Here is a 26,433-nt window from a genome sequence, read left to right as displayed (position 1 = left end):
GTTTTTATTTGTGTCTCTCTTAATCTCATATTTTCTTCCCTCTCTTCTGCTTTGATATATGATTTGCCATTGAATTAACTATTCTGGTTCAGACTCTGCAGCTGGGATCTTGTGGAGGTGGCGAGGCTCTCGGGCCAAAAAGGCGAGGGGAACTCCGCCTCAGCCTTTTTGCGCCGCCCTCCTCACCCGCAGTGCAGTCCTCTGTTGTTCTGGAGGCTGTTCCGGCACTGGGATCTCTGTCCCTTTAAAGACAGGGATGCTGCCTCCAAGAGCTGCCGGCCAATAAGAGGGCCAGCAGTATCAGCAGCACCAGTGGGAGCAGTGGCTACTGCCAGTATTGCAGAGGCCTTGGACCCAGACCCAGCGCAGGAACCCTGGACATCAGGTAAGTGAGGCACGGTTGCCGGGGCCAGTTCAGAAGGCCCCAGCGAGGTGGGGTGGGCATGAAGTGCAGAGGGAGGAGGGTACATGGAAGTGGAGCTTTTGCCCACGGAGGAGGGACCCTCTCACCCCCTCAAGCCTGCAGGGAGTGTGCCTCATTTTACAAGGTATTCTCCCTGCATGGTGGAGGTACCCCCCCGTTGCTGGTTAGATCCCAGCAGCGGCAGGAAGAGGCCCTTAAGAGGCCACTTAAGTGCTTCAATGGCATCTGGGTGGGAAGGCTGTCATTGGCCTATCCCGCCCCGGCCAAAATCGCTTGGCAATGGGCCCTCTGTCCCCACCACCCATCTCGATTCTATGGGCACCTCCCGCCACCACCACCGCCTCAGGGGGGCCTATAAAATCCAGCCCCGTGTGTCTAAGTAAGGATTCTTCAATCTGATTGGTTAAAGAGACATACAATTGCTTTCCCTGTTCACATAGGTCCTAGATCTCCTGTAGAGGGCACCATGCTGTCTTGGTTATCTAAAAACTGCAAGTTCAAATGCAAAAACTCACATAAAGCAAGTATAAGTGCTTGCAGTGACTGCAAATTCCAGGCCATAGTTTCTTCCACGTTCTGTGTAGAAAATTAAAAATGCTCCTAATTTGGTACTACATTAGCAATCTCATTTTAAAAGGCTATAAAATGGCGGATGTGGAAATAAGAAAAAAAATCATTAATTTAGTAGGAAGGATTGTTCTTCCAAAATTGGGATTAGGGCAGACTGTTGGTAGAGTACAGGTGCTTCATCCAGATCACAGAGTGTTTAATGTTGGATGCCAGATGCCAAAATTGGAAAACAACTGGTTTGTTTAGAATAATCAATTCCATAATTTTACCAGTTATTAATGTAAGATTAAAGAACCTTTAGTTTCCTGTGCTTTGTGATTTTTTTCTGTAAATGAGTACCATGTTAACTTCAACCAGCTCACCCTTTATTCACTGACTCCCTCATGATGACTGTTAGTATTTAGCAGATTTTCCCTCTAATCTCACTGAGCATCATTGGGTATATATTGTCTGCCTCTGTTGATTTTTTTGATTTTTGAGCACATTAAGCCTATTTAGGGCCATTGTGTAAATGATGTTGAGAGTAGTATTGTTTACTGGTATAATCGTCTTGTTACACGTCCCTCTTGTGGAGCATACGTTACCTCATTAAGAAGCCCTCTCTTCTGCCCCTTCCCCGAGCAAAATGTGTAAGTGGGGCTTCCAGTGAAGTTACAGTGGTGCAGCAGCGAATACTAAGGAAATTCAGGCCATAGTATTTCTATTAAAATTACAATTGCCACTAAAACTAATGATCCTTATCATTCAATAAAAAAAATCAGAAACTCACCAACACATTCAGTCTGTGTGGAACTGGCTGTGAATCCTTCATTGCAATCACACCTGTAACTACCAGGCGTATTAATACACCGGCCATTTTCACAAATGCCAGGTTTGGTGCGACATTCATTTTCATCTGGACAAAATAGTTATGACATTTATTTAGTGTGACATACTGCAAAAATGAACATAAGTATGTTGTAAGCTGAAGAGTAAGTTATTTATAAAGACTTGTTTCCTTACCAATACACCCTTCACCATCTAAAGCGCGCACTAATCCAGGTGGGCAGATACACATGAAAGTTCCAATCAGATTCTTGCAAATCATTCCTCTTGATGCACAACCATCAAGTTGTTCCTCACATTCATTCTGATCTGTAAAAGTGTGAAGCTTTTGGTGATTTGTATCAACATTACAAGTACTAATAAAAAACAAGAGTGACAGGAGTGAAGGAATCTGACTCAGGATATGCACTTGTAATGAACGTGCTGTGAATTAGCCAGTTATTTATTACTTCTTATGTTCTTATGTGTGTCAGTTTGGGTCAGTTGGTAACATTCTTGCCTGAGTCAGATGGTTGTGGCTTGAAGACCAAATCCATAATTTGAGCACGTAATTTAGGTTAAGGTTAAAATTAAGGTTAAGAGGAAGAGGATGATGCATTTTTGGAGTTTCATTCTTTCAATAAGATGTTAAAGTAAAGATCCCATCTGCCTGTACAGATAGACATTGAAGTCCCAGGGCACTATTCACAGAAGAGCAGTTAGTTTTCTTCAAATCTTGGCCAACATTCTTCCTTTAATCTTTTCTTTTAATTCGTTCATGGGATGTGGGCATCGCTGGCTAGGCCAGCTAAGGGAACAGACTGGCATTTTTGTGGCTGCAGACATAAGGATGTCACCGAATGGCTGCACAGCATTTTAAGGGGGGTGGGGGGGGGAGGGTGAAAACCAGCAGTTGTGGTCTATATTAATACAAAAGACATAGGTTGGAACAGGGATATGGTCCTGCAGAAGGAGTTTAGTGAGCTAGGTAAGAAATTAGCAAGCAGGACGTCAAAAGTAGTAATCTTCAGATTACTCCCAGTACCATACCCAAGTGTGGATAGAAACTGGAGGATAGTGCAGATGAATGCGTGGCTGGAAAGATGGTGCAGAAGGGAGGGCTTTAGATTCCTGGGGCACTCGGACCAGTTCCGGAGAAGGTGGGACCTGTACAGGACAGACGGGTTGCACCTGAACAGAGCTGGCACCAATTTCCTTTTGGGGAGATTTGCTATTGGAGAGGGTTTAAACTAACTTGGCAGGAGTGTGGTAACCAGGAGATAGTACAAGAGAGGAACATCAAGGTACACAGAGAGTTGGAAGTGATAGATAGCAAAGTATTAGGTGGGGCCAGAGTGAGAGTGTTAGACAGTGTTATGGAAGTGATTCTTTTCTGTTAAAAATATGTTTAAAGGAATTTATAGTTAAGCTAAATAAATGTTGGATCAGTTTTTTGATCAAGAGGGCACTGAGGGAGCTGGATTGGCAACAGTGTTGCTGTTTGTCAAATAGCTCAGGTTGGGCTTAAAGCAGAAGCCCTGGTAACAGGGGCAGAGAAATCACAAGTGCTCCTTTGATTGAACAAGCCCAGTAACAGGCAGAGCATACCTGGAATGGGCAGGCCTGACACGTTTTTTGGTTGTGAGTCAATGTGTGTTTTACCTTTTGGAGGAAGACACCAGATTCTTGCTGAATGTTTAAAAAAATCAAGTCTGCTGAAGTGTCATGGAAGGACAGAAGACCACAACCCAGCTCGCTTTCCAGCAATTCCCTAAAAGGCTCTGAGAAGTCCATTGTGCGACTCGTCTTGTTTCCTGTATTTCAAGAAAGCCTGCTAAAAATAATTCTCAATGCCGCCTGAAGAGAACTGTTCTAAAGATCCTGCCAACATGTGCTCAGAGGTTGGGCTGTGTGCCAGTTTGGTGCAGCGTGTGTCATCTGCTATTTTTCTCCAGGGTGGGCAAGTGATCCGCCTGGGTGCGTTTTTGTCTATAATAGAGCTTTAATCTAAAAATCCCTTTTTTTTTGGTTAACCAGTGTATGTGTGTGTGTATATGAGTGTGACGGGACTAAGGTAAAAAGGGACTTTAAAATTTGGTTAAGGTAGAAAGGGGACTTTTTAAAATTTACTGTTGGATTTTAAAAAATTTGATCTATGTGATATTGTTTTACTTCATTACTAGTTAAGACTTGTTTTACAATAAACTGTTAATTTGGTTGTTCAGTAAAGAAATCTGATTAGTGTGTTCTATTCTGGAGCAAAATAGTGTATCTGATTGACTTTAGATTGACAGTAGATCTGTATTAGATGGGAGTGGACTGAGCATGGCTACGAGGAAAGCAAAAACAGGATTACAATGCATGTATGTAAACGTACAAAGTGTGGTGAATAAGGTTGGTGAGCTATAAGCACAAATAGCAGTATGGGAATATGATGTAGTGACAATAACAGAAACCTGGTTTAAAAATGGTGAGGACTGGGTGCTTAATATACAAGGATATAAAGTGCTCAGAAAAGATAGAGGATAAAAGGAGGTGGGGTGGCAGTCCTGATTAGAGAAGGCATTGCAGTTTTGGAAAGGGAGGTGCCCTTGAAGGGGCAAGGACAGAATCTATTTGGTTTGAGTTGAGGAGCAAAAAGGGTATGATCATGCTACTAGGGTTATTCTATAGGCCTCCAAATAGCAAGAGAGAGAGATAGAGGAGCAAATCTGCATGGAAATCACAGAGATGTGCAAGAACTATAGAGTGGTGATATTGGGTGACTTTAAGTACCCAAATATCAACTGGGTTAATTTTAGAGCAAAGGCTAAGGAGGGGGATGGATGCATTTTAAAATGTGTTCAGGAGAAATTCCTTGATCTGTATGTTCTCAGCCCAACTACATATGAGGCATTGCTGGATCTGGTGCTGGGAAATGAGGTGAACCAAGTCTCTGTGGGGGAACACTTAGGTAAGAGTGATCATCGTATCATAAGGTTTAGACTAGTAATGCAGAAAAGCAAGGAACAAAATAAGATAGAATGTCTAGATTGGAAGAGGGGTAATTTCAATGCAATGAGAAGGGATCTAGCCAGGGTAGAATGGAACCAAAGACTGGCAGGAAGAGCTGTATCAGAATAATAGGTTATCTTTAAGGAAGAGATACTTCAGGAACTGGCTAGGATCATTCCAACAAGAGTGAAAGGAACAAAGAACAGGGCTGCTTGGTTGACGAGGGAGATAGAGATGATGAAACAAAAAAGGTGTATGATGCATGTCAGGTGAACTCATCAGGTGAGAACCAGGCTATATACAATAGGTTGAGAGGGGAGGTGAAGAGGAAAATAAGACTGGCAAAGAGAGAATATGAAAATAGAATAGCAGTCAACATCTAAGGGAACCCAAACATCTTCTACTGGCATGTAAGCGAGTAGTAAGAGGAGGGGTGGGGCCTATTAGGGACAGAGAGGGTAATATATGCTCAGAGGTGCAGGACAAGGCTAATTTACTTAATGAGTATTTTGTATCAGAGTTCACTAAGGAAATTAAGGCTGACAAAATATTAGTAGAAGCAGTGAGAGTAGAGGCAATGGATAGGATAAAAATTGAGAGGGGGGAGGTACTAAAAAAGTTAGCTATGCTTAGGGTAGATAAGTCCCCTGGTCCGGATGGCTTGCATCCCAGGTTGCTAAAGAAAGTGGGGATGGAGATAGTGGAAGGGCTTTCCATAATCTTCCAATCTTCCCTGGATATGGGGAAGGTGCCAGAGGAATGGAAAGTGGCAAATGTGACACCCTTATTCAAGAAAGGGTGTAAGGACAGTGCTAGCAACTACAGGCCAGTTAGTTTAACATCAGTCGTGGTTAAGGTTTTCGAAACTATAATCAGGGAAAATATTAACGGACACTTAGAGAAGTTTGAGTTAATTAAGGATAGCCAGCGTGGATTTGTAAAAAGCAGATCATGCTTGACTATTCTAACTGAATTTTTTAATGAAGTAACAGAGAAGGTTGATGAAGGGAATACAGTAGATGTTGTTTGTATGGATGTTAAGAAAGCATTTGATAAGGTACCACATAAAAGGCTGGTTAAGAAAATTGAAGGTCATGGAATAGGAGGGTCAGTGTCCAATTGGATAAAAAATTGGCTTATGGACAGAAAACAGCGAGTCGTAGTAAATGGTTGCTTTTCAGACTGGAGGATTAGACAGTGATGTTCCCCAAGGGGCAATGCTAGGACCACTGCTTTTTTTGCTGTATATAAATGAGTTGCATCTTGGAATATAGAGAAGCTCAAAATTTGCCAGACACCAAACTTGGAGGTGTGACAAACAGTGAGGATGATATGTACCGCTTGCAACAGGACATAGATAGGCTAGCAGAATGGGCAGAGGGATGGCAGATGGAATTTAATACAGACAAATGTGAGGTGATGCATTTTGGCAGAAGGAATAGGGAAATGCAATATATACTTAATAGCACAGTTCTAAAGAGTGTGCAGGAACAGAGGGACCTGGGGGTGCATGCGCATCGATCTTTGAAGGTGGCAGGACATATCGAGAGAGTGGTAAGTGAAGCATATGAGATTTTGCGATTCATAAATAGAAGCATTGAGTACAAAAGCAGGGACGCTATGCTGAACCTTTATAAAGTTCTGGTTAGGCCCCAACTTGAGTACTGCATCCAGTTCTGGAAACTACACTTCAGGAAGGATGTGAGAGTCCTTGAGAGGGTGCAGAGGAGATTTACCAGAATGGTGCCAGAGATGGAGGATTTTAGTTATAAGGTTAGCTTGGAAAAGATGTGTTTGTTCACCTTAGAGCAAAGGAGATTGAGGGGAGATTTGTGCACAAATGTACAAGATTATAATAGGCTTAGATAAATTAGACAAGGCAAAGCTGTTCCCATTAACAAATGGGACAAGGACCAGGGGACACAGATTTAAAGTTTTGGGAAAAAGATGCAGGGGAATATGAGGAAGCACTTTTTTATGCAGTGGGTGATAGTGACCTGGAACTTGCTGCCCACAAGGGTGATGGAAACAAAGACAAGAGGAAGTTGGATGGTCACCTAAGAGAACTAGACTTGCAGGGCTATGGGGATTGAGCTGAGGAGTGGGACTGACTGCATAGCTCCATAGAGCGCCGGCACGGACTCGGTGGGCCAAATGGCCTCCCTCTGTGCTGTAAATGACTCTATGACTCTATCATTTGTTGCATGTAAAGTGCCGTGAAATAGACGTAATAAGGTATTAAATAAATACAAGTCTTTCTTTAACCTTTATGGGTATGAAATAATTAATAGTCACATTTCCCCTTCTTAAATCAATGGTGAGATTCTGGTTAAATCTTCAAAAAAGAAAGAGCTTAAAAACTAAAATGTTATTTTTTGACTGTTTTTGTTATCAGCTGAGCTCTCAAAATTATACTGATTTAAAAAAAAAGGAAGTCTAGAGTTTACAGTCTGTTTTAGAACAAAGTAGTAATTTGTAAACCCTGGGGTTAGATGTTTCATGAGTTGCATTGTTCTTTAACCTCTGTGGTCTTGATTCAAATCCAGCACAGAATGACTTCATATTAGTACGTGACATAAATGGAAAAAGAAATTGGGAGCAATGTAAAACAAGCTGTTGACTCCCTTTCATCCGTTTTAAACTCTTGTACAAAGTCATCGACCCGATGGGATCAAGTCTTGTCCTTCTATGCTGACTTGTAAAGTGGGCATATCCCACAGTAAGGCCATAAAGATGACTGAAGCAGTAAATGGAAAAATTTGCACTGGAACAGATGAACACAGAACAGTTCATCAAAAGCTGGGATTTTTCTCCCAGGTTTGGGACTGATAGTAGAGAATAGAGAGCTTTATTCTGTATAAAATCTGAGCAATCCAGGCTTGGTATTAACACAAAGTTCAAAATGAAAAATTGTTTTACTTTCCACAGCATGATGAGCTCAAACAAGAAAGTTAACAAATATTAAAATGGAAATTTGTACTTACCTCGGCACATCTTCCCATCTTGTCTCAGAACATAGCCAGCAGGACATTTACACTCATATCCTCCTACGGTATTAACACAACGGAATGCACAAAGCAAAGGATTTTGTGCACATTCATTGATGTCTGGTAGTGGAAAGAAAGAAAAAGAATATTTTTTCCTCCTCCAAACACTATTCAATTTATGTAGCCTTTTCCCTCCATTAACTCCCTATATTTCCTCCTTTCTACTGAAGGTGTTGATGAATACTGGGACATGGTTCCAAAAGCACCTGCAACCATCCACTATGGCATCCAAAATTTGACGATGGCTGGCATTACAGCTGAACTTAACTCCGTCCTCACCTGCTCTCTGGACATGTGCAGTATCCAACAGGAAGGTAACTGGGCAATGATCAGAAGTAGAAACTCTGAAGAATGTATCCGCTCCCCACCTCAGGATGCTCACACAACTTGTATTGTTCCCACTACTGTCCTGGTTTACATCAATTAGGTCAAATCATATCAGGGATTAAACTCAGAATCTTGCTGATCGGTGTGGCTCAATGCCACATGTGTATTTACCCATAGGACCAGTAGAATATCTTAGTTTTATTATGTGCGTATGTGCAAGTAATACGGAAGAAAAAAGCTTACCTTCACAGGTCATCATTGGTCCTGGTTCAAAGCCTTCTTCACACGCACACTCAAACCCTCCAATCACATTAGTACAAGTACCATTGCCGCAGGGATTGCCGACAGAACATTCATCTGTGTCTGTTGCATGGGAAATAAAACAGTAGGAGTAAACTCCTGGCCTGAAATTCCTGGAGCTCTACCGTATCAGCAAAGTGCAATCAGATGGAATTTCCACTCACCAGTCAGAGGCGACTCTGAACTAGTCCTGAATTTGAGGGACGGAGTCATTTGTTTAACAGGATGGGCACCCATGTCATTTACGGCATTTCCTGTGTGTCTGCCCCACAAAGGGCGAGGAAATTCGAAGCAGCAGCTTACTGCACCTTCGGGAGGGGAGAGGGGTGGACCGTGGCAACCACAGACCTCCAATTGTGGGCTCTATTTCAGCCAGGATGTCATCAAGGCAGCTGGCTTATGCAGGCGCCCCTTACATTACAGCCAAAGGCGGCAGACTGATGAGATTTCTCGCAGGTGACTCCATGTTGCCAGTCCTGTCTATTTTATCAGCATGGAAGAAGAGGTAGACATGGGAAGTGGCTACCTCTACTTTGATAAAAAGGGATAGGATCAACTAGAACTGGGTCATTGCCAAAATTCCAACAATACCCCAGCACCCGGCTTGTGCACCCACCCAGGCCCAGGAATTCAGAGCCCTAAAACATTAAAATTACTGAAATTGTGTATGTATTGGCATTCTCCCTCAAATGAGATTCCAGTATTTGCTGTTTATATAGTGCATAGAGTTGGTAATGTGAATGATGCTGGAGGGAAGTGTAATTAGTCCCTGTTACCTCAAATCCTAGACCAGGTAGGAACTGACTCTTCCTTATAGGAAAGTGAGGTGTTAAAGAATATTAATTGTGCCACTTGTTTTCTGTGTTTCAAGAGAACTTACCTACACACTTGATTCCACTATAATCGATACTGAAGCCAAATGGACATTCGCAGCGGAAAGAACCATCAGTGTTGATGCACTGCCCGTTTTTACACATTCCTGGGTCTATAGCACATTCATCCATATCTTTCATCAGGAAAAAGATGCAGGAAAATGTTTATATTTCAATTATTGGAAATATAATCATGTCAATTATGTAATTTACATTTAAAATAAATGTCTAACTAGCAAGCAAAAGCCTAATATTACAAACAGTGAAATCTGCTGATAGCAATCTTGGGTATAAAGTAACTAGTTAAAATTCACTTTTTATGTAACTGATTGACTAACTTAGCCCTTATAGTGAATTTACAATGACACTTTAAGTGCTGGTGTACTATTGTTCAGTCCACAAGGCACACTGAAGTATCTTGCACTGATTCAGAGGAATCAGTTGGTCTCTCTGCATGCAGACAAACCCTTTACTGCTTCTTTATGAATCATTCATTCTGTTATTGGAAATTCTTTTTCCAGTAAGGTTTACAACCACAAGAATGAGAAGATGCTAAAATTGAGGATCGTGTCTTATCTACTGCTCCCTATTACCTGACTCCATTTCATCAGCAGTCAATTGCTAGCACTCAAACAGCCAATTACTTTGATTCCATGGTATATAAAAAGATTAAATCAGACCTTACCTACATGCGAACCATCTATACCTATTGTAGTTCCACGTAAGCCACCGGGGCACAGTTTTCCAAATGCTTCTAGAATGGAATTGAATAAGGCTAAATCAACTCAGTACTCTAAATGAATTAGTAAATAATATATACAATTTTTCATATAATTCAAAAGAAATTAGAAGTTCATTATATTGTATGTAACTATTTGTATGTTTTAATTGCTAATAAATTCTTTAGTACTGTGTTTTCAATTATAGTAGATACTAAATTGTCCATACAATTGTGAAAAGGGAACAAAAATGGAAAACCCAAACATGCTCCAGATATAACTTAAATAAAAGCAAAATACTGCGGATGTTGGAAATCGGAAATAAAAACAGAAAGTGCTGGAAATACTCAGCAGGTCTGGCAGCATCTTTGGAGAGAGAAAAAGAGTTAATATTTCAGGTCTGTGACTTTTCATCAGATATAACTTACTGCTTTGGTTATACAGGAAAGAAATGTTGACTTGTCAAGACATTTCAGGTACATCCTAGACTATGTTGGCAAATTCCAGACCCTTTTGTTTTAGTCACTCTGATGCTAATCTTTTGGGCCTCCTTATCTCGAGAGACAATGGATACGCGCCTGGAGGTGGTCAGTGGTTTGTGAAGCAGCGCCTGGAGTGGCTATAAAGGCCAATTCTGGAGTGACAGGCTCTTCCACAGGTGCTGCAGAGAAATTTGTTTGTCGGGGCTGTTGCACAGTTGGCTCTCCCCTTGCGCCTCTGTCTTTTTTCCTGCCAACTACTAAGTCTCTTCGACTCGCCACAATTTAGCCCTGTCTTTATGGCTGCCCGCCAGCTCTGGCGAATGCTGGCAACTGACTCCCACGACTTGTGATCAATGTCACACGATTTCATGTCGCGTTTGCAGACGTCTTTATAGCGGAGACATGGACGGCCGGTGGGTCTGATACCAGTGGCGAGCTCGCTGTACAATGTGTCTTTGGGGATCCTGCCATCTTCCATGCGGCTCACATGGCCAAGCCATCTCAAGCGCCGCTGACTCAGTAGTGTGTATAAGCTGGGGGTGTTGGCCGCTTCAAGGACTTCTGTGTTGGAGATATAGTCCTGCCACCTGATGCCAAGTATTCTCCGGAGGCAGCGAAGATGGAATGAATTGAGACGTCGCTCTTGGCTGGCATACGTTGTCCAGGCCTCGCTGCCATAGAGCAAGGTACTGAGGACATCAACCTCCTGTTAAATGTGCAAAGTGCTACCCATTATTCTCTGCTGCTGCTGCCCTAGATCTGAAACCGCCTTCCACTTACAGCTAAACTAGGTATTATTTTTAACCTTGGGAATTGCAGGCCCCTGTCCTTCATTGGGCCTTGAATGGAATGGTAGCAGAAAGTGAAATAAATGGAGAAATGGTATATGAAGGTCACAGATCTCTAGTTGAGCACTGAAATAAAAAAACAGAAAGTGCTGGAAATACAAAGCAGGTCAGTCAGAGCTGTAAAGAGAAAAGGCAGATAACAACACTTCAGATGTGTTCAGATGATCACACCCAAATGATTGAAGTTACACGGCTGAAGTATAATAACCAGCCTTTCTTACTTAGACGCTGACCTATGTAAAAATTTGAGCTCTGTTCATCTTCTTTAGCTTCGTAGCTAAAATAGGCCTAGGCAGTCTGATCGTCATTATATTAACAAAAAAGATAACATTTATTTTCAGAAGTCAGAATAATGCTGACCGGATAGTACAGGTCAAAATATAACGGACTTTGCTGTTTTTTAAAATTCATTTCATGGGATGTGGGCATCGCTAACAAAGCCAGCATTGGTTGACCATCCCTAACTGCCCTTGAGAAGGTGGTGGTGAGCTGTCTTCTTGAACTGCTGCAGTCCATCTGGTGCGGGTACACCCACAGTGCTGTTAGGGAGGGAGTTCCAGGATTTTGATCCAGCAACAGTGAAGGAACGGCGATATATAAGTCAGGATGGTTTGTGGCTTCGAGGGGAATTTGCAGATGGTGGTGTTCCTATGCATCTACTGCTCTTGTCCTTTCAGGTGAAAAAGATCGCGGGTTTGGAAGGCGCTGTCAAAGGAGGCATGGTGAGTTGCTGCAGTGCATCTTGTATATGGTACACACTGCCACCATTGTGCATCGGTGGTGGAGGTAAATGTGGTGTTTAAGGTGGTAAATGGGGTGCCAATCAAGCGGGCTGCTTCCTGGATGATGTCAAGCTTCCTGAGTATTGTTGCAGCTGCAACTTATCCAGGCAAGTGGAGAGTATTCCTTCCTGACTTGTGCGTTGTAGATGCTGGACAGGCTTTGGGGTGTCAGGAGTTGGTTTACTAGCCGCAGAATTCCCAGCTTCTGACCTGCTATTTATGTGGCTGCTCCAGTTCAGTTTCTGTTCAATGGTAACCCCCAGGATGTTGATAGTGGAGGATTCAGCGATGGCAATACCGTTGAATGTCAAGGGGAGATAATTGGATTCTCTCTTGTTGGAGATGGTCATTGCCTGCCACTCATGTGACACAAATATTACCTGCCACTTATCAGCCCAAGCCTGAATGTTGTCTAGGTCTTGCTGCATATGGACAAGGACTGCTTCAGTATCTGAGGCGTTGCGAATGGTACTGAACATCATACAATCATCAGCAAACATACCCAGTCTGACCTTATGGTGGAGGGAAGGTCATTGATGAAGCTGCTGAAGATGGTTGAGCCTAGTACACTCCCCTGAGGAATTCCTGCAGCAATGTCCTGGGTATGAGATGATTGGCCTCCAACAACCACAACCATCTTCCTTTGTGCTAGGCATGACTCCAACCAGTGGAGAGTTTTCCCCCCAATTCCCAAATGCTGCCTTGATCCCTTTGTCTTCCCAACATCGGACAGATTTGGGGTTTTCCGACTTTTTTTAAAAGCCTGCTGTAAACCCCAAATCTGTCCAATGTTGAGAAGTGCATTCCTGCTTCAGCAGCTGTCATCTGTGAAACTTAGCAGGATGTTTATAAACAAACTGACCAACTACAAAGCTGCTGTGTTCGGCGCTCCTGCTCAGCACAACTGTCGGGGGTGGGGGGAACACAGAGATTGAGGACGACACAGCAAGGGGGTACACAGGGAAAGAGAGAGAGAGATCTCACTCCTGAAAAATGGACATCTATCCAGAATACTGTGCATCACTACCTCAAGTGGGCGGGCATAGATTGAATACTTATGTAAGCAAGAACAATGCCAGGTATGTCACTAAATCAGTTTTCAATATAGTGACGAGAATATAAGTCAATAAATTCTCATTTAAAGCTTCTTTGCAAAAATGTTTTTGTTGTTTTTATTAGTAAGATACATTTTTAATGCCTTTATCTTTCGAAATTTGCTCACCGGCCCCCTGGACTGAGCAAAAATCATAATGCGGCCCTCCACCCAAAAAGGTTGGATAATCCTGATCTATACTAAATTGTTAGCACTTAAGACAGACCTCTCTGTTTATTCCAAAAAATGCAAGAACTAATATAACTGTGCCTCAACATTCTGCATGAATCCTGAAACTCTGCAGACAATACCACTGATGAAGCCTCACACAGTAATCTTCTGCATATAGTCTTTCCTTCCAGTGAGTGTTGTCACCAAAACTTTTTGTCCCTTACAGGCAGAAGTTTAAAGGCAGAGTTAATCATCACATCCTAACCTATGAATGCTGGAAATTGCATCAGTCAATAAGAAATCTGAGACTTGCTGTTGGTGAATTTCTTCATGTTCTTCTAGTAATCAGCAGGATCAAACTCATGAGCCTTTGTCAGTTGCTTCTTGCATCTTGTTATTCACTTAATTTTATTTTAATAAAGTATAATGTAAGTTAGAAATAATGAGTTATGGTTCTTTCTGGATTCTTCCCATTGGAGGAATAAGGGAGAAAGGCTAACAGCCTTCTAGATGATTCCAAATGTGGTATTGTTCTGAATGTAATTTTTTGAAGCTGTCAATGGTGACAACTTTGTGGAGCAAGAAGAATCCAGACAATTTCTACACAAACAGATGTAAATTGATATGGAAAACTGTCAACATTACACCCTGAGCAAGTAGCAAGAAAAAACCTGCTATATTAGCCAGTTCAAAGTATTGATTTCTTAAAAAAAAACTCCATGTGATGGTGGTACCTACTTGAAATTTAGGTCAGAATTGATTGGTGTGGTAAGCTAATAAATAAGAACCAGAAGAGAAGACATTTTTAAAATTTACTTTTGAAGTCCTAAACATGATAATTCATAAGGAATTAATGGTACATTGAAGTGTCTATGACTGTTTGAGCTACTTGGCAAAACTGCGAGACACGAGTCTAAATCACAGGAAAAGATACAAAGAACCATATTTGAGTTTGATAAGCTCCTGGCCCAGCTCATAGATCAGTTTAAGAAGGCCATTTAGCCATTCATAGCTTATCCAAGCAAAAAGAACCAATTTTGTTCCCCCCATCACAGCAACCAACTGTTTCTTAAAATAACCCTGCATTTGTATTTTCACAACCCAGATGTCCATTCCACTTGTTGATCAAACTTCGTGTGAAGGCGAACTTTCTGACTTTTTTACAAGTTTGAACTTGTTTGTTATCCTATTGCTGAAGTTTATTTTGAAACAGAATTCAGGATTTACCTTTTCTATGCTATTTATTACTTTATATAACCACTATAATGTCGCAGAATATTCACCTTCTTTCAGGGCTGAAATGCCTAAATTCTTTCTCCATAATCCAGTCCACTGACATTAAGGTTCAATCTAATACACTATTTTCACAGCTGGAAAGTGTCCTGTGTGTTTTGGTGTCCAGTATTTAATCAACCCACTATATATATATGTATATAATAGTTAAACCATATCTTCCTTCTACTTGCATTCTGCTGTTTTGACATTACAGTTCAACACTTCATTTTCTTTGCTGATTGCTGTTGTGCAGTGATTGGACATGTTCAGTTTTGATTTACTAAAACTCCACCATTTCTTTCAACTTCATTCTTCACATTAGTGGGGTATTTACTTTATTATTTCCTATTTGAAGCAATTCACACTTGTCTGTTATATTATCATCTGCCAATCTTTAAACCGTTTAAATATTTTGTCAAGCTTATATTCTAGTTCCTGGGCTGTCTTCTCAGATTCAATAGCACTTCCTAGTTTGACAGCATCTGCATATTTAACCAGTTTGCACTGAGCTTCTGAGTTTAAATCATAAATGTAGATTAGAGACTATACAGGTCTCTATATATGCATCCACAGGTACTCCACTCAGCACTCCTCTTAACCCAACACAACTCAAATGATCTCTTGCTTTTTATCCTTCAATTTTTTTTGTTCATTCCAAGGAAGTCCAGGTACACTGTGATGTAGGATTTTCCACAGTCCATCTTAAGATGTAACTACCTTAAATAAGTGAGAGGTTGGTCAGGTATAAATCTTCTTCTGAATTTATGTTGGCTGCTGCTTACTTGTTTGTCATACAGTCTGTTTCTGATAATTGATTTTCAGGTTATTATTGCACAGATAAACTGCACGTTTTTTCCTGATAATTGATTCCATTATTTACCCAATATTAATAAAAAAACTAATAAAAGTTGCCGTATCTATTTATATAGAAGAAATAATATGGGATACATTGTTGAGAATATTAATATGGATGTTCAAAACTTCATCCCAGAGATAACATGTTCTGTTACCTTGCTTTGGGTTAATTGTGGATATGAATTATTGTACTATCATTTGGCTCACCTTCTGTTTTTTTTGGACATATCTCACACGGGACTCCCCATCCTTCTCCTGGCATTAAGCTGCAACAACACATTGCTTTCGTGATGTTCTTGTACTTGGGTGCGGAGCACACACCATTCTCAAATTTAGAGAAGCAAAAGCTCTCCCTGACATCTACAGATGATATAGGAAAATAAAAGTATTAGCATAAAATAAGTTAGCTCGGTAACACTTATTACAAAAGCATGCAACTCCCTATTTTAAAATCGCCAAGGACATAGTTATTTGGACACAATGTTTTACTCTACATTTAATAAAGTGGTAATAGTTTTTAAGGTAAGATTTCTCTTGATGTGAAAAATGTCAATATAAAGCTATGTTTCAAACATGAACCATTTTAGTTGATTGCAAAATTCATAATAAACACATCTACTATCTACAGGCTTGCATATTTGGCAAAGAATTTTTTTGATGTTTCACCTTCTTTGCACAGGGGGAATGAAGTTCAAAGGTTATGCACTGACTTGCAGAAGAATTTAGCTTGTGAAGACTAGAAAGGGGAGCTTTAGTTTCTTCCTTCATTGAGGCTGTTTGCAACTAAAGAGCAGCTATGATGTGGTCATTCACTGTAGTACAGCAGGGTAGTTCTAGATGCTTTGAGACTAGTGCTGAATTCAGCAGATCAGGCCTGCATCTTAATGTGTTTTCTCTGATGCAATCTACTAACAGTATGGTGGCAATCTGCATCTCAGTGAGTTGTGATATTTGTTGGCTTTCTTTTTCACATCAGCAATTTTGCTGCTGAATTTCCACTGGTTTTAGAAGAGACTTTTTAGCAAATTGGTTTCTTAGAGTCCTTCTGATCCATCGGGTCTATGCAGCTTGCATAGGCTATGAAATACATGCAATCCAAGTCATTTAACACCTGCAACAGTGGTCTTATTAAGTGAATGGGGCATAATAAAGTTAAATTTAGACTATTCTTTGAAGAAAACTGCAGCTTTAATAAAGAAAAGTCACTAAAACATGGTCAGTCTCATTAAAAAATCCTGGAAACTCCTGAGTCAATGTCTGGCCAGGAACTTCCTTGACAGTATACAGTTGTCCTTTAGTTAAATTTGGAGACAACATAATAAAGCAGCAGATATAATAGATCCAATTTTCCAATAAGCACTTCCAGTGCTCGCTGCTGGGAATGCAATTTTGTGAAATCGGCCATTAAGTTTTAGCAATGGCCCAAGAGTCAGCAGGAGTCCAAAGTCAGAGCCAAAACTTGCTGACAAATAAAGTACCATGGTGGAGTCTTTTGAAAGTTAAATGAGTTGAAAAGTAAGCATTCCATAATTGATGAAAAAAATCACTAGTACATTACTTGAACCAAAAAAAGGGAAGTCTTGGCTTTGAGACTTAAGAGTAAGATGATTGCACTTGTATTTGTTGTTGGTGCTACTGAAGCCTTAATTGGTTAGTTGGTTAAGAAAGATCATCTGGAGAAGAAAGTGTGAAGAAGAATATAAGAGGATGAAAAGGACCTTGAACAGTAGTGATGTGCCAAGAATACTTAATGAAAGTAATTCAACAGTTCTCAAAATGTAAAAAAAAAGATGCTGAAATTTGTTGACAAGCTAGGAGAGAAGAGGCTTGTATAAAAATCATTGAGGTTATTGACTCCAGGTGGAACCAGCAACACAAAAGATTGACTTTGATGCCAAACTGCTGGATTAAGAAGATAAGATCTCAATTTGAATCAATCTCATAAATTGGATTGGAAGCATATGACTATCATTATCTCTTAAACAACCAAAACACTTCTCATAATACTTAATAGGGAAGTAAGGATAGTATTAGAATAAAAGAATAGGCTTATAATGTTGCGAACAATAGCAGTAAGCTGAAGATTGGGAGTTTTTTAGAAACCGACAAAGGCAGACCAAAAAGTTGATAAAAAGAGGAAAAATAGAACATGAGAATAAACTAGCCAGGTATATAAAAACAGATTGTAAGAGCTTTTACACGTATATGAAATGGAGAGAAGCTAAAATAAACATTGGTCCCTTAAAGGCAGAGACAGAAGAATTTTTCTTGGGGAATAAGGAAATGCTACAGATGGCAGTAGAAGACACATATTACTATATAATGCTAGGTTGTTCGCCTTAGAACAAAAGAGACTGAGAGGAGATTTCATAGAAGTGTACAAGATTATGACAGGCTTAGATAAGTTAGGCAAGGAAAGACTGTTCCCATTAACAAATGGTACAAGGACTAGGGGACACAGATTGAAAGTTTTGGGCATAAGGTGCTGGGGGAATATCAGAAAGCACTTTTTTAATGCAGCAGGTCGTAATGACCTGAAACTTGCAGGCCACAAGGGTGGTGGAAGCGGAGACAATCAGTGACTTCAAGAGGAAGTTGGATGGCCACCTGAGAGAAATAGACTTGCTTGGCTATGGGGATCGAGCCAGGAGTGGGACTGACGTCATAGCTCCGTGGAGAGTCAGCATGAACTCGACAGGCCGAATGGCCTCCTTCTGTGCTGTAGATGACTCTATGACTCCACATTCCAGAAATAGAGGGTAACTAAAGGGCTAATAAGAGTGAGGAACTTAAGGTAATTAGTATCAGTAGAGAAAAAGTATTGGAGAAACTTAAGGGATTAAAAGCTGACAAATCCCCAGGACCTGATGGCCTACATCCTAGGGTTTTAAAGAGGTAGCGGCAGAGATAGTGGATGCACTGGTTATGATTTTCCAAAATTCCTTAGATTCTAGAATGGTCTCAATGGATTGGAAGTTAGCAAATATAACACCGCTATTCAGGAAAGGAGTGAGAGAGAAAACGGGGAACTACAGGTAGGTTAGCCTGAAATCAGTCATCGGGAAAATTCTAGAATCTTTTATCAAGTAAGTCTTAACAATGCACTTAGTAAATCATAGTATGATCAGACAAAATCAAGATGGTTTTACAAAAGGGAAACTGTGTTTGACAAATTTTTTGAACATGTAGCATACTTGGATTTCCAAAAGGCATTTGATACCACACAAAAGGTTAATATGCAAAATAAGGGCGCATGGAGTTAGAGGTAATATATTCACATGGATAGAGGATTGGTAAACTGACAGGAAGCAGACAGTAGGTATAAAGGGGGTATTTTCAAGTTGGCAGGCTATAGTGGAGTACCGCAAGGATCAGTGCTGGGGCCTCAGCTATTTACAATCTATATTAATGACGTAGAAAAAGAGACAGAGAGTAAATTATCTAAAATAAAAACAAGAAATGCTGGAACCACTCAGCAGGTCTGGCAGCATCTGTGGAAAGAGAAGCAGAGTTAACGTTTTGGGTCAGTGACCCTTCATCGGAACTGACAAATATTAGAAAAGTCACAGGTTATAAGCAAGTGAGGTGGGGGTGGGGCAAGAGATAACAAAGGAGGTCTAGATTGGACCAGGCCACATAGCTGACCACACATTATCTAAGTTTGCTAATGATACAAAGCTAGGTGGGAATGTAAGCTGTCAGGAGGACACAAAGAGACTGCAAAGAGATATAGATAGAAAGGACAACAAGGTGGAGTATAAAGTTGAGTGTGTGAGGTTATTCACTTTGGTAGTAAGAACATAGAAGTAGAATATTTTTTAAAAGGTGTGAAACTTGTAAATGTTGATGTTCAGAGAGACTTGGGGGAACTCATACAAGGAACACAGAAAGTTTGCATGCAGCTACAGAAAGCAATTAGGAAGGTAAATGCCATGTTGACCTTTATTGCAAGCGGATTAGAGTACAAGAATAAGAAGTCTTGCAACAATTGTACAGGGCTTTGGTGAGACAACACCTGGAAAACTGAGTGCAATTTTGGTTTCCATATTTAAGGAAGGAGATACTTGCATTGGAGTTGGTACAGTGAAGGCTCACTAGATTGGTTTCTGGGAAGAGAGGGCTGTCCTATGATGAGAGGCTGAGTAAATTGGGCTTATACTCTGTGGAGTTTAGAAGAATTAGAGGTGATCTCCTTGAAACATATCAAGATTCTGAAGGGGCTTGTCAGGGTAGAGGCTGACAGATTGTTTTCCCTGGCTGGGGAACCTAGAACATCAGCCACAGTCTCATGATAAGACTGAGATGACGAGATATCACAAAGGAGTCAAGGGTTATGGGGGGCAGTTAGGAAAGTGGAGTTGAGAGAGATCAGCCATAATTGTATTGAATGGCAGAGCATGCTGGAGGGGCCATATGATCTACTCCTGCTCCTATTTCTTATGTTCTCATAGCCTTAATTTATTATGTTATATTGAACTGAGCCTTGCTTGGTAATTTTGAGTTAAACTGCTTTTGCCGATAGTGGCTATAGCCTAGCTTGTAGTAGTTGAAAAGATGAATTGTTTTTAATATGTCATTGTGTCAGTGTAGTCCTTGGTAGCTGGTAGTGTCAGCCCTGTCAACTCTGAGGCAGAAGCTTATATTTCAAATTCCACCCTCCAAAAACTTGAGTGTAAAAATCTAGGCTGACACTCCCAGTGTGGTACTGAGGGAATGCTGCACTGTCAGAGGTAATGTTAAACGAGGCCCTGTCTACCCTCTCAGGTGGATATAAAAGATCCCATGGCACGATTCCAAAGAGCAGGGGAGTTATCCCTAGTGTCTGATCAATATATATCCCTCAATCAGCATCAATAAAATAGATTATCTGACCACCATCATATTGCTATTTGTGGGACCTTGCTGTATACAAATTGGCTCAGTACTTCCTAAGCTACAACAATAACTGCACTTCAAAAGTATTTCATTGGCTGTTAAACACTTTGGAAAGTCCCGAGGTTATGAAAACCTTTCTTATCCTTTGATAAATGGTACTTCGAGCAACGATATACTGTATTCCGAACCAGCTGTTGAATAAAGCTTGATCTTTAATTTTAGCCTGAGGATTTAGAATCAGATGAGTTCAGCATCCCATATAATACCCTGGAAAAATGTAAATTCTCATAGCTCTTAAAAAAACTGCTTTCTTTTTTTTAATGCTTGGACGTTAGCTTGCAACTAAGGATTGATTCCATAATCTAGCTTTCCTAGCAAAGAGTGGGAGCTTGCATGAAACACATCTGGGGAATCTTGACAATCTCCTATGATTTTGCGTCCGCTAAAATTAATAGTCAGAAAGGCAAAGGCTGCAAGTCTAAGATTTTGCAAGCTGCATGAACTGAAGTGGCAGTCCCACTGGAACTGATCGACTGTCCAACATGTCCAACAAACGAGAAGGCAAGAAGGCTACAGCTCCCATGTCTCCAGTAACTTTGTTCTGAACTGGCTGATAAAAGGTACAAAGGAGCAGTCCGAGAATGAGTATCACTTCAATTTCCTCTCACTGTGCAAAGGAATTTATCTTGACTTGGGACCTGTTCCCACTCCACAAAACTAAAATACTTGAGACTGGCAACTCAGGACCATTAGAGAAATCAAATCTGGGTCCTACTAATGTGATAGTGCTCTGTTAGCTGCACAAAAATTGTTACATTTTTAATTCTGGTGTTGAGATCATTTTGTGACTCACCGATGCACCTTCTTCCACCTATTGACAGTATAGATCCTGGTGGACAGATGCATGTGTAGCTTCCTTCAGTATTACTACATGTACCAGACACACACAATCCAGGGTCTGAGGCACATTCATCGATATCTGGAAAATGAAATAAGATCACAATCAGTAGAGCAACATCAATGTTTTGTTTTGGGAGAACTTGGTAGTATGGCGAGTTTGAAACACGAGTCCCGAAACTCTAAGGCCGCGATATATACAGGGAGGCGGGGAGAGCATTGGGGAAGCCTAAAACAAAGAACGGGGAAGCCTAAAACAAAGAAGCTGGAAGCCAGGGAGGTCCTGACAATATTAATGGCAGGTTCTCGTTATAGTTTTTTTTCTTCTGTTTCCTGCATGGCCGCTGGCCAAATTGACATCCTGGCCAGTTGTTAGGCTGTAGCTGGGGCCCCTCAAGAACAATCCCCAGCAACTGGAATCGTGAGGAGTGAGAGAGGCTATTGTGTCATGGAGAGGTCGTGATTGGGTGGGAGGTCAGCACGGCAGGGATAGATTAGTGATCAGAGATGGCAATGGAGGTGATCGTGTGTGGGTGGGGAGTGGGCAGGGGGGAGAGGTTGTGATTGGTTGGAGGAGGCTAAAGGAGCTCTGGAAAAGGCACTTATTTTGTGAAGCCTGCAGGTCCCACCTACCTTTCACTGCCAGGTTTCTTGAGCCTATGGAAACCTGCATGGCATCTGTAAAATTTAAAGGGGCTTGCCAATGGTATGGTGGGAGTCTATTTTAACTTGTGAATGAAGTGCTCTGCCTCTTTATGGCCGAACGCTCAACTGGTTTGATATTTACCGCTGTAAAAGTGCAGTTGGTGCTTCCGCAACGAGTTGGGGTTGCATTGCTCGTTTATTCATTTTTTACCCCCTCTTGCACTTTGTGGGAATGATGAATATTGAAGCCCATGAGTCTGCTGTTGTCACAGAGTCTCGCTTAGGAGAACTGCAGATCGAGGAATTGAGCACAAAGGTTAGTGCATCTGATTCGCTCCTGTTCGTACAGTGGCGCAGTGGTTAGCACCGCAGCCTCATAGCTCATAGCTCCAGTGACCCGGGTTCAATTCTGGGTACTGCCTGTGTGGAGTTTGCAAGTTCTCCCTGTGTCTGCGTGGGTTTTCTCCGGGTGCTCCGGTTTCCTCCCACAAGCCAAAAGACTTGCAGGTTGGTAGGTAAATTGGCCATTATAAATTGCCACTAGTACAGGTAGGTGGTAAGGAAATATAGGAGCAGGTGGGGATGTGGGTAGGAATATGGGATTAGTATAGAATTAGTATAAATGGGGGGCTGATGGTCGGCACAGACTCGGTGGGCCGAAGGGCCTGTTTCAGTGCTGTATCTCTAAACTAAACTTCAGGAGAATTATCTGTTCATCTATGGGAGATAGGTTCAAATCCAGCCCAAACTGATGGTTTGAAAGTCTCCAATTTTGGCTGGTTGTGAAGGACAATGCTGAAATGTTTTTGATGTGTTCTTGAACTAGTAACTATGAGTCAACGATACAAAACTGCCCAAGGTTCAGCCCTAATAAGTACCTGCTATGCAATGCAACAGGTTGAGTATGAATGTTGATTGTAAGGTCAGCCACACACTCTGGAATTTCACACAATTACTTTTTGGGTCACTTTCTGAAGATTAATTACATTGAGTCGAATTGTGCGTCTTTACTCATTCCATGCTTTCTTTCTGGTCACCTAACCCAAGGTTAAACTGGCGAATTCACACTACTAAAAGGTACATAGTTCAGATCGAGTGCAGGGAGCTTTTATCTGCTTCTAACTTGTACTAAACTTTAAATGGAGTGCTTACTGCCAACATCTGGGAGCCAAAGTTAACCATGGCAAGACCGAGGCCATGTTCTTTGGGAACTGGGCTGACCGATCCTTTGTCGCCTTCACCGTCAGGTCAGACTACCTGAAGGTGCTGGGGATATTATTCGGAAGGGCCAGGGCGTGCACCAAAACGTGGAGGGAGCAAGAGGCCAGGGTACAACATAAGCTGAGCGTGTGGGAGCAGCGATCTCTCTCCATTGTGGGTAAGAACCTGATCATCAGGTGCGAGGCGCTCACGTTGTTGCTGTACGTGGCTCAGGTCTGGCCCATACCCCACTCCTGCGCCATGGTGGTCACCCGAGTCATTTTCCGCTTCATCTGGGGATCCAAAATGGACCGGGTCCGGAGGGACACGATGTTCAAACCTCTGGATAAGGACGGGAAAAATGTACCCAACGTCGCCCTCATCCTGATGACCACCTTCGTGTGCGGCTGCATCAAGCTGTGTGTAGAGCCCCAGTACGCAAACACCAAGTGTCACTACATGCTGAGGTTCTATCTGTCCCCGGTGTTGCGAAAGATGGGCCTGGTCACATTGCCACAGAACGCTCCATCCAGATGGACCGTGCTGTACCACCTATCCTTCGTGGAAAAGTTTCTGCGGAAAAACACCTTTGACCACCAATCCATCAGGCAGTGGTCTGCACGGAATGTCCTCAAGGCCCTACGGGAAAAGGAGATGGTGGATCCTGTCGATGGTTTCCTGAGTAGACTGCCAAAGTAATTTGGCACAATGCCTCATCACCTGAACTTTCAAACAAGCACCAAGATGTAGCTTAGCTGGTGGTGAGAAGAGCCCTCCCTGTCAGATCCTTCCTGCACGCCTGGATTCTCACCCCCTCGGCACACTGCCCTCGAGGTGGCTGTGGTGGGCAAGAGACTGTTGCCCACCTCCTTCTGGAATGTGTCTTTGCAAAGCAGGTGTGGAAAGAGATGCAGTGGTTTTTATCGAGGTTCATCCCAAGCAGCTCTGGAACACAGGGGTCTGTGCTGTACGGGCTGTTCCCAGGGACACACACTGAGATAAATATTAACTGCTGCTGGAGGACCATCAATTCGGTGAAAGACGTTCTTTGGTCTGCCCAAAATTTGCTGGTCTTCCAGCGCAAAGAGTTGTCCACGATCGAGTGTTGCAGACTGGCACATTCCAAGGTCCAGGACTATATGCTGAGGGACGCACTAAAGCTTGGAGCAGCCGCGGCAAAGGCTCACTGGAGAAAGACCACTGTGTAAGGTCCCCCCACCAAAGTGAACTGAGGGGCTGGATCTATGGGAAACCCCTCGGGCTGTATCCAGAAAATATGGGTTTGCTGCAAAATGTACATGGCATGTAAAATGAAATGGAAGGGCTATGAGGCAACTCACTCCTGTATTGAAGAAAACTGATCTCCTTTGCACTTTTTGTATCGTCAACTTGGTGCTGTTTTGAACTGTTTTGTAATGTATTTATGTACAGATCTTTATGAATAAAGTATATTTTGGAAAACAAAATCTGAATGGCAATGATAAGCACAAAGATTAATGGAAATAAAATTATAAACTATTTTAAAATGAAATAGCATAATCTTTCAAGCTCAAATTTCTGTAAATCTAACTGATTGGGTGGGGGGGGGGGGTGGCAGAGTGGCACAAAAGGATTGTGTTACGACTAAGGCGGGAGAAATGCACTGTTAATTCAGTCCCATTATTCCACAGGTCACAGCTAAAGTTTTCCCAACTACCGACGAATAGCCAAATTAGACGCTCTATTTGTCCCCCAGAATAAAGCACACCAAACCAGGTTTCTTTAAACAACATTAACTATTTATTAGAAAATAAATAATAAGTCTTAACTATTAATGAGATAAATCTATATATGAAAAGCTCCTTAATTCCTCAGCCCTCACGCACATACACATACATTCAAAACAAAACCGGTTAACTGAGGAAAAAGGATTTTTGGTTTACAGCTGTTTCTTAGGAAAGAATAATAAAAATAAATCAGTTTATGCATTCTGGTAGGATGCTTTCGGTACGGTGAGGTGTCCCAGAGTCGAAAAATCTAAATCTTTCCAGGCGAGGTTGATGAACAGTCTTTGATGGATAGGTATTCAAGGCAATTCGACTACAGTAGGCGTCACATAGATCTCTCAGCAGGGTGTAACAATAGGTCTGCTCAGGACTCACAGAAGCAACACAGCAGTAGAAGGTTTGTTCAGGTTCCAGGATTTCCCAAAATATAGAAGGCAACAGAAATCTCACTGGATGCAGGAATTCTTCAGAGACAGGAGGCAATAGGAATCTATTGGGCGGCACAGTGGCGCAGTGGTTAGCACTGCAGCCTCACAGCTCCAGGGACCCGGGTTCGATTCTGGGTACTGCCTGTGTGGAGTTTGCAAGTTCTCCCTGTGTCTGCGTGGGTTTTCTCCGGGTGCTCCGGTTTCCTCCCACAAGCCAAAGGACTTGCAGGTTGGTAGGTAAATTGACCATTATAAATTGTCACTAGTATAGGTAGGTGGTAGGGAAATATAGGGACAGGTGGGGATGTTTGGTAGGAATATGGGATTAGTGTAGGATTAGTATAAATGGGTGGTTGATGGTCGGCACAGACTCGGTGGGCCGAAGGGCCTGTTTCAGTGCTGTATCTCTAATCTAAAAATCTAATCTAAATCTGCCACCTTTCAAATAAAGGATTTCTTTTCAAGAGATGCAAGTCTCGTTTACAGAGAGAGATCTTTTTCTTTAGTCTCTAGGCAGGTCAGGCCTAAGATTCAAAATGCCTGCTCTTTGTCCAACTCACTGGTTTTTAAAAGTCCAAAGTGAAAACAAAAAGCCTTCCTGAGCCAATCACCTGACCAGACACAATGGGCTGGATTTTATAGAGGCCTCACGTCGGGATCTGTGGCGGGGGAGAGGGGGGCATGAAGATTGCCCCAGATGAGGCCCACCATGGACCTCGATGCCAGCAGGGCCCGACCCGATCTCCACAGAGGCGGACAGGCCTCGTGGTGGCCCCCCCGCCGCTTGATAACGGGTCCTACATTTAAATATATCTACATACCTGACTTAACTGCAAGCCCACCTCTGGTCCTGTTGCAATCTTCGTGCCGCTGGCTGGCACTCCCAAGCCTTCCGATCCCTGTCCGGGGAATCAAGGTGCCATACTGGTTGGGAGGGGCCAGCAGGTCAGTTTTTCTTCCGGGGGGGGGGGGGGGGGGCGCGGGCGGGAAGCATCGATAAAGTCTTCTCATTGGTGGAGGGGATGGTGGGAAGGGGTAAAGTTCATAGTTGATGCACTT

At 42.1% G+C, this 26,433-nt stretch overlaps 1 protein-coding gene across 1 annotated transcript in view; it reads right to left on the bottom strand.

The window, feature by feature from the left end:
• The window catches only part of LOC137350605 (fibrillin-1-like), a 670,523-nt gene that overhangs the window by 49,967 nt on the left and 594,123 nt on the right, over positions 1-26,433 (bottom strand). The window contains exons 49-56 of the mRNA XM_068015324.1: positions 21,292-21,417; positions 15,771-15,923; positions 10,024-10,092; positions 9,347-9,472; positions 8,410-8,529; positions 7,777-7,899; positions 1,997-2,128; positions 1,764-1,889 (exon numbers count right to left, since the gene is read on the bottom strand). Of these exons, the coding sequence (XP_067871425.1) occupies positions 1,764-1,889; positions 1,997-2,128; positions 7,777-7,899; positions 8,410-8,529; positions 9,347-9,472; positions 10,024-10,092; positions 15,771-15,923; positions 21,292-21,417 (975 nt within the window). The remainder of the gene's footprint in view (positions 1-1,763; positions 1,890-1,996; positions 2,129-7,776; positions 7,900-8,409; positions 8,530-9,346; positions 9,473-10,023; positions 10,093-15,770; positions 15,924-21,291; positions 21,418-26,433) is intronic.

This window comes from Heterodontus francisci, chromosome 35 (genome assembly GCF_036365525.1).
Source record: "Heterodontus francisci isolate sHetFra1 chromosome 35, sHetFra1.hap1, whole genome shotgun sequence".
In the NCBI taxonomy this organism is placed as follows: Eukaryota; Metazoa; Chordata; class Chondrichthyes; order Heterodontiformes; family Heterodontidae; genus Heterodontus; species Heterodontus francisci.
Note: the sequence above shows the minus strand (reverse complement) of the source record. Positions and strands in the feature narration are given on the sequence as shown.